This window comes from Malurus melanocephalus, unplaced genomic scaffold (genome assembly GCF_030028575.1).
Source record: "Malurus melanocephalus ecotype Western Australia unplaced genomic scaffold, MMel_1.1 scaffold_670, whole genome shotgun sequence".
Classification (NCBI taxonomy): domain Eukaryota; kingdom Metazoa; phylum Chordata; class Aves; order Passeriformes; family Maluridae; genus Malurus; species Malurus melanocephalus.
In genome coordinates, this window is record NW_026623902.1 from 67,447 (window position 1) to 74,890 (window position 7,444).

General features: G+C 48.0%; 1 protein-coding gene across 1 annotated transcript in view; it reads right to left on the reverse strand.

Annotated features, from left to right (window-relative positions):
• The window catches only part of R3HDM2 (R3H domain containing 2), a 33,385-nt gene that overhangs the window by 18,773 nt on the left and 7,168 nt on the right, over positions 1-7,444 (reverse strand). Inside the window, exons 2-9 of the mRNA XM_057383935.1 lie at positions 4,406-4,604; positions 3,679-3,720; positions 3,155-3,241; positions 2,819-2,945; positions 2,049-2,127; positions 1,292-1,351; positions 991-1,131; positions 359-467 (exon numbers count right to left, since the gene is read on the reverse strand). Of these exons, the coding sequence (XP_057239918.1) occupies positions 359-467; positions 991-1,131; positions 1,292-1,351; positions 2,049-2,127; positions 2,819-2,945; positions 3,155-3,241; positions 3,679-3,720; positions 4,406-4,573 (813 nt within the window). The 5' untranslated portion in view covers positions 4,574-4,604. The remainder of the gene's footprint in view (positions 1-358; positions 468-990; positions 1,132-1,291; positions 1,352-2,048; positions 2,128-2,818; positions 2,946-3,154; positions 3,242-3,678; positions 3,721-4,405; positions 4,605-7,444) is intronic.

A 7,444-nucleotide genomic window follows, 5' to 3' on the forward strand; every position in this document is an offset into this window, starting at 1 on the left:
TCAGGAATATCACCCAGATATTCCTGTAAGTCTGGGAATAGAGAGGAGAAGGACACTTGACACCACTTAGCTGAGGGGTATTCCAAAAAAAAAACTCAGTAAAACGCTCCATCTCAAAAGCTGGCCTAGCCCCCAGCTGATTTCAGGGCATGAAGAAATATTCCCATAGAACCCACACCAATTCTTCATCCATTTCCACAATATTTGGAAAAGATTTCATGAAATTCCGATGCTGCTGCTTGGGTGAGGTGGGAGATTCCATTAAATGTTATTTCAGCAAACCCAGGAGAATTTTGGAGTTATTCTTGTCATTTTTGAATTTCCCAAAAGCTGCAGATGTCCCATTGCCACCCCTCACCTGGTTATCATCCCGATCCATGCTGGTGTCATCCCTTTTCAGGATAAACCTCTGAGGAAATTCTGCATTCTTCTCATCYTTGATGTGCTCAGAGAACCTCTGCTCGGGGCTGCAGGAAAATCAGGCCTTGTTAGGAAGGAAAAATGGGGCCCAGAACAAGCCAAGGTGGTTTTTGGGTGAAATCTCAGCTCTGGTTAAAGGCAATAAGAACTCCTGCCCCTTTTTCTGGGATTATGGAGAGCCAGGGAGGGCTGGAAGGAAAAAATTCTCCCCTATTCATTCATTCCATGACTCTGAGAGGGATCTGAGACTCTAGAGAGGGATTTCCCCTTCTTATGAGGTAAAAAAAAAAWYTTRTGAGGTAAAAAAAAAATGTGGTGTGGAAGGCATCCTGCTAGGGAGCATTCCTGGGGTGTGGGGAAAGGAAAATGGGGGAAAGAAAGTGGGGAGAAAGGGGAAAAGGGGGTGGGAAGGGGAAAAGAAGGGGAAAAGAAGGGGAAAAGAAGGGGAAAAAAAGGGGAAAAAAAGGGGAAAAAAAGGGGGAAAAAAGGGGAAAAAAAGGGGAAAAAAAGGGGAAAAAAAGGGGAAAAAAAGGGGAAAAAAGGGGAAAAAAGGGGAAAAGGGGACCTTACATTCGTGTGTTACTGGTCTTGTTGATGATCACGGCCTTCCCAGTCTGATCCACGTTGTGATCCATCCCAAAATAGGCAGCGACCCGGTGGAGCAGCATCCGGTGGTACGAGGTCATCTGGGGAAACTTCTTGAACTGATTGCTGGGAAGAGGGGGAAAGGGTTGGAATTCCAAGCAGTCAGGATGTACAGAACAGGTCTCTGTGTCCTAAAGACATCCCTTTGTCCCCAAGGAGCCCAAATCCCTGAATTCTACATCAAAAACCGTTTTTTTTTTAAGACAGAAATTCAATGATCACTTACTTGTTATCACTAATGAACTCCAGAATCTCCTGTTCCAACTTGAGCAGCATCATTCTATCCCTGTCAAGTGAAAAAAAAAAAAAAAGGAAAAGGCCACTTTAGAGACAGTGGAACAGCTTTCTCTGCTCCCAACCCTTCTCCTGCAGCAGAAAAAGTCACAAACGCTCAGAGCAGGTGACACCACTGACCTGATTTCACACGTTCATCACGGGAAATGGGCTAAAAAAACTCCCTGCTTTTCAAATATACTAAATTAATCRCCAGACTTTTTCCAGTTTGAGGTTGTTTTGCTTACAGGGCTTGGCTCTGGAGAGTCTGAATCCCTGCTCTGCCAAAAGCTCCACTGGTGGAGCCTCCAGCTTTGCTATTCCCATGCCAGCTTTTCCCTCAATTCCACTGATTATTCCCACAGTATCTCCTTCACAGGCTGATATTTGACAATCAGTTATAGAAAAGGGTTCCAAGCATATCTAAATCATTTCATTGGATTCAAACGAATTATTTGCCCTTCTCTCTCTCCATCACACACAATTCCATGCTTGGAATTAAACAGGATATTAAAATTACAGTTGTGTTTTTRGTTTCTATACCATCCCAGCTCTGGTAACTCTGGGAATTCTGAAGAGGAAAACACAAAAACACCTTGGAGGTGTTGTCTGGAGGTGCTGTAATTTCCCAGGTCCACACAGACCCCAGAAATGTCAGAGTGACCCTCTCACCACCCCCTCAGGGAGTTATTTTACTGAGCAGGACCTACCGTGGGTTTTTTTTCAGTGTATTTACTAAAAATTCATGCAAATCTATTCCAGTGGAGTCTGTGTATTCCTGGCTGGAATCTGAAAAAAACCAACAAGGGCAGCAGAACAAATGAACAAATCAGTGAAACAGCACGGAGGGAAGGGAAGGGAGGAGGAGGAAGGGAGAAGGAGGAAGGGAGAAGGAGGAGGAAGGGAGAAGGAGGAGGAAGGGAGGAGGAGGAGGAAGGGAGGAGGAGGAAGGGAGGAGGAGGAAGGGAGGAGGAGGAAGGGAGGAGGAGGAAGGGAGGAGGAGAGGGTTCTGTCTCTGTGTTTTGTGTGTGTGAGGATGATATTCCCACATTTCCCAGCCTAACCCAGGCATTAAGCACATTTTTTTCCAGGACCAGCACACCCAGAAAAGCACCCCAAGGCCCCGTTATCCTGCAGGCCCTGGGGAGCCTCCCTGGACTGTGCTTCCCCTCTTCCCCCACACCCTTTTTCATTTAAAAATCATTGCAGAATAAAACAATGAAACTGAATCAGTGCCAGCACGGAGCTGCCCTATGGGGATTTTGTGTGGAATTCATTCCCCGGATCCAAGAGGTCTCTTTTAGGCATTTTTATAACCCAGGAACCTATGAATTTGTGAGGAATGTGTCAGCCTGGAGGATCCCCACTGCCAGAGGGCAGGGATGGATGGGATTTTGGGAAAAAATAGCATTCCCAGAGCAGGTGAGCAGCACCTGATCAGTCCAAACCAACACCTGACCAGTCCAAACCAGCACCTGACCTCGAGAGAGCATCTTCCTTGGCGTTTTTTCTTTATTCTTGTCTTTTTCTTCTTTCTCCACCCCATCTTTCGTGGATTTYTCCTCTTCCTTGTCTGAGGGGCAGCTCACGTGAAGCTGGATGATGTCCTGGGATAAAACAAARGAGGTTGGAGTCCCCCTGGACACTTCCTGGAGATGTTGGTGGCTGAGAGAGGCACCACAGGAAGGTCTCAACCAGTTCCTGGGGGAATTTCTTGGCCCCAAAAAGTACAGGAGAGCAAGATATGGATCATATTGAGCAAAACATGGATTTTCTGGGCTTCCACATTCCCAAATTTATCTCATTTTGGGCTTACCTGAGACTCCAGCAGCCCATCCACAAAGGGGCCCGAGGATTCCTCACACACAGCCAAACTCCTGACCAGTTTAAGCTTTGAGTTGGACTGAAAAAGGGAAAGAAAGAGAGTGRTTACAACACCTCAGCCAAAAATGCACCTGAATTCCTGCAGATGCATTCCCATGGCACTTAATTAAATATTCTCCATTAAAATGCTCAATCAGAGGGATACTCTCCTAAATATATAATAATGAGTTATTTTATTCTTTCAGCCTTTGAACCAAATTTTAGGTGAGAATTTCCCTGCCTTAATTCCTGCACTCCCTGACTTCCAACTTTTATCCTGTTAGAAAGGAGCACTGGAATGGAAATTCCTGTCCTGGAAATGGACAGGACATAAAAATTCCATAAAAATTCCAAATGGACAGGACAGGACATAAAAATTCCATCATCTGCTGTGAGTGGCTTTTGGGAAAGGCTCAGGAGAATCAGGGCTCAGCTCAGAGCAGCCCAAAAAATGTTGGGGTGTCAGAGAGGTCCTACCTTGGCTCTTTTCCTGGCGTGTCCGTGACTCGATGTTCGCTTCTGTGGAGAGAGAAAAGGGAAGGCAAGAAGCTTAAACTGGAAGTTTTCTGCCATTCCTGGGATGCAAAAGGAGATTGTGACAGAAACGCTGCTGCTCTGTCTGAGGAGGCACCCAAAAAATCTGTCCCAGTTCAGGGTCAGGCTCTTCCTGCTCAGCTCTGGGTTTGCCCATGCAGCTGTGAGCACATCTGGAGGATGCTGAGGGTGCTTCAARCACCACGAGCAGCCAAAAGCACAGGTGGCAGGAGAGCAGAGCAGTGGGAATGAGTCCCAGCAAAAATGATGCTTGCGCTGAGGTTTTTTTTTTTCCCTTATTGAAATGAAATCCCAAAACATTCCCGTCCTATTTTTAACCGAAGCAAAGCAATAGTCGAGCAGCATTCCTGAAACCCAGCTCTCCCTGGATGCCTTCATTTGACATGAAGTCATTAACTCATCCTTAGATCAAAGAAAGGAGTAAGAGGGAGGTGACAGCCCTGGCACCAAAACCCGGGGACGAAGCACGAGCTTCCCCAGGGAATATTTCAGTTATTCCACTCCCGGGCTCAGGGAATATTTCAATCACTCTGGCCAGGATAGATCCASCTAAGAGGAAGGGAACAAGCTGGGAATGTGCAGGAAAAAGGGGAGCACAGGTTCTGGATTTTTTGGGAAGGGATGGGAAGCAGCAGGTTCCCACACTCACCTGAGACTCCTGGCGCACGCTGACCTCCTCCCCTCCATCCTTCTCCACCTCCTCTTTGCTGGGTGACCTGGATACATATTTGGTTTTGTTCACAGATTCCTCCACCACCTTTTTTTCAGATTCCTTCATAATTTCCAGGGACTCTTGTGCCGTGTTGCTGTTGGACATCTTCAGAGCCCTCCGACGCAGCGAGGGGCACCTGTAGGATGAGGGATAGGATGGGGGGGTCAGGGGGTGCACAGAGGTTTTTTTCTGGACACAAATTCTTGCACGTGGAGGTTGTGATTTCCTGTGGAAACTGAGCACTTGGATCAAGCCCACCCATTCATCCCCTGGGTGCAGCCCCAGCTCAAAGGATTTTCAGCAGGATTTTGGAGCTGCCAGGGCTGGACAAAGTTCCTGAGGTAGACAAAGCAGGTAAGTGATGGAGAGGGAGACTGAGGACAGCTCTGAACAAGCAAACATCCCACAGGTGAAATGAATTCTGGCAACCAGGGCAAATCACCACAAAAAAAAAGCTGCATTTCCCCAAATCCCARCTCAGTTCTTTTCAGAATGAGTCAAATCTTCAGTGAGAAAACAGCTCTATACCCCAAACATGCTCTGTGAGATAAGATAACCCAAATATTTCCTCTTCTTCTGGTCACATACTTCAGGAAAAGTGGGACATTAAGACAAAAATTCTTGATAAAGTTGTATTTAATTGCTTCCCTTTGATTAGCAAGAACCAGGCAGCCCACAGAGACCCTGAAAGGAATTCTGGATTATAGTGGAACCTGTACAAGGTAATGCTGAGAGCCTGGAAATGTCCAAGGGAAGGTTGGATGGGGTTTGGAGCAYCCTGRRATAGTGGAAGGTGTCCCTGCCMATGGGATGGGGTGGGACTGGATGGGTTTTAAGGTCCCTCCCAAYCCAAACCATCCCATGATTTTATGATTTCAGAGTCTGAGCAASGACTAAACCARMTCCACGTGGCTGTGGAGGGATGTGRCAGCAGGAAACACCTCTGGACAAACATCATTTCCAAAAAGAAAAAAAAGGGGGAGCCTAAATCTGAGAGAGGCTCAAACAAAACYCCTCAGACCAGAAAACACATCTGATGTTTAACAACTCATTTTCAATTCTTTCGGCACAAAGTCGGATTTCACGGAGATTTATCGACTCCTGACTCTGCACAGGAAGAGCTGATATTCCTGAACAATTCCCCTTTACTTTGCGGAGCTGCTGAACACAAAATATGTATTTGACATTTATGCAGTTACTGGAATTGGYTGCAGACACAGAAAGCAGGAGAATKCAGCGAGCTGCCTCTATCCCATRGATTTTTTTGGGGGGTTTGTAACAAATTTGCTAARAGACAGAGGGCAGGTGCTCTGGAAATGCCACATTCAGTGGGAAAAGGGGACAGGACTGACACAGGGAGGCAGCTCAGACACCTCAGCACTCAAGTGAAGCTGCTGCCCAGTCCAGAGCCACAGATGGGACAACCAGGAAAGGGAAAAGTTACTTAATTTTAAGTGGGTGGGAATTTTCCCCAGAAAATTCATTGGGAAAGGGTGCAGAGAAATCCTCCAGCTGCAAGAGCCTGTGCTCATCCCAGCAGGTTGGTATTCCCAGGGATGCTGAGCAGGGTGACGAGCCCAAAATGAGGGAATCCCACGCTGCTCTGACAGGAATTAGGTCAGGAAGGAAAAAGGGAAAAGGCAACGCTTGTCTGATGTGCYTCATTCGTGGGAGGATTGTGCAGGGGGTGAAGGTGGCAAACTCTGCCTGCCCCCGYCCCAAAACATTCCCTGCTGGAGGAAACTGCGGTTTAAATATTCCAAAAGGATCTGGAGCAGATTTGGGGAACGGAGGGTGGAGGCAGMACCGGAATTGCACACATGACACTCAAATAAAGGAGCAGGTTTTGTACAGCTCATTCCCCTTGCACCACCCACCCTTCTAACAAGCTTTTTCCCCCCAAGCCAAACACCTCGGCCAAATTTAAGGAGGATAACAGGATCTTTCCCCATCGTGTTGCAATGTAACTTCAGCATCACACGGGGAATGTGATCAGATTTCCCAGAAAAGACAACTCAGARCCACAGAACTGACATTTCTCAGCTGCCCCCTCCTGCTACAGCTTCCGTCCCCACCAGCCAGCCTCCAGGACATTTCCCTGCATACAAAATTCAGGCAAAATCTGTGCACTGCTGCTTTCCAGAGGAGGATTCCTTGCGGGATGAATGAATCAGCCCCGCTCCCTCGGGCAGCCGTGGGATGTAGAGAGGGGGTGGCAGACACGAGTGACGGTGACAGACAGGGTTTGTGGAGAGCGTGGAAGTTCAGAGGACTCAGGAGAGGGTGGGTGGGATTGAGCTGGGCCTTGGGAGAGATAAAAAAAAAAAATGACACGGATGCAGCACAAAATCTRTGTCAGGAAAGAGAAAAAGGGGGAGAAGGTGGAAGGGAGGAGGTGGGTGAGGTGTCGTTGCTGTTTTGGTTTGGGGACGGGGATTGGCAAAGCAACTGGGCCAGTGACAGCGGTGACTGGGCATACTGGGARTGCTGGCCAAGGGCCAGGGAGTCGGGACACATTTACATCCTCCTCCTCACTCCAGAAAGGAAGATGGAATTCCACCTCTGCTGCCTTCTTGCCACCCGCAGTTTGCAGCTGCTGAGCCCCGGGAATGCAGCAGCAGCAGCAGCTTCTGGTTGGGCAGGGAAAAAAAAAGCAAGAAAGTTCTGCATTTCCAGTTCAGATGGATCCGGCAGCAAATCTGGAAAAGGCAGGAAGCTCCTGCTAAATAAACTCTCTTCCTGGCCTTGTTTCTCAGGGAACAGACCCGCTCCTGAGCTAAATGAGGGTGCAAAGGAGACATATGGCTGCCGGGTGCAGCTGCCCACACACGGCTCCGGTGGTGCAGCAGGATGGAGGGATCTGAGGGGATGGAGAGATGTGGGGATGGAGGGATCTGAGGGGATGGATGGATGTGGGGATGGAGAGATCTGAGGTGGGGATGGAGAGATCTGAGGTGGGGATGGAGAGATCTGAGG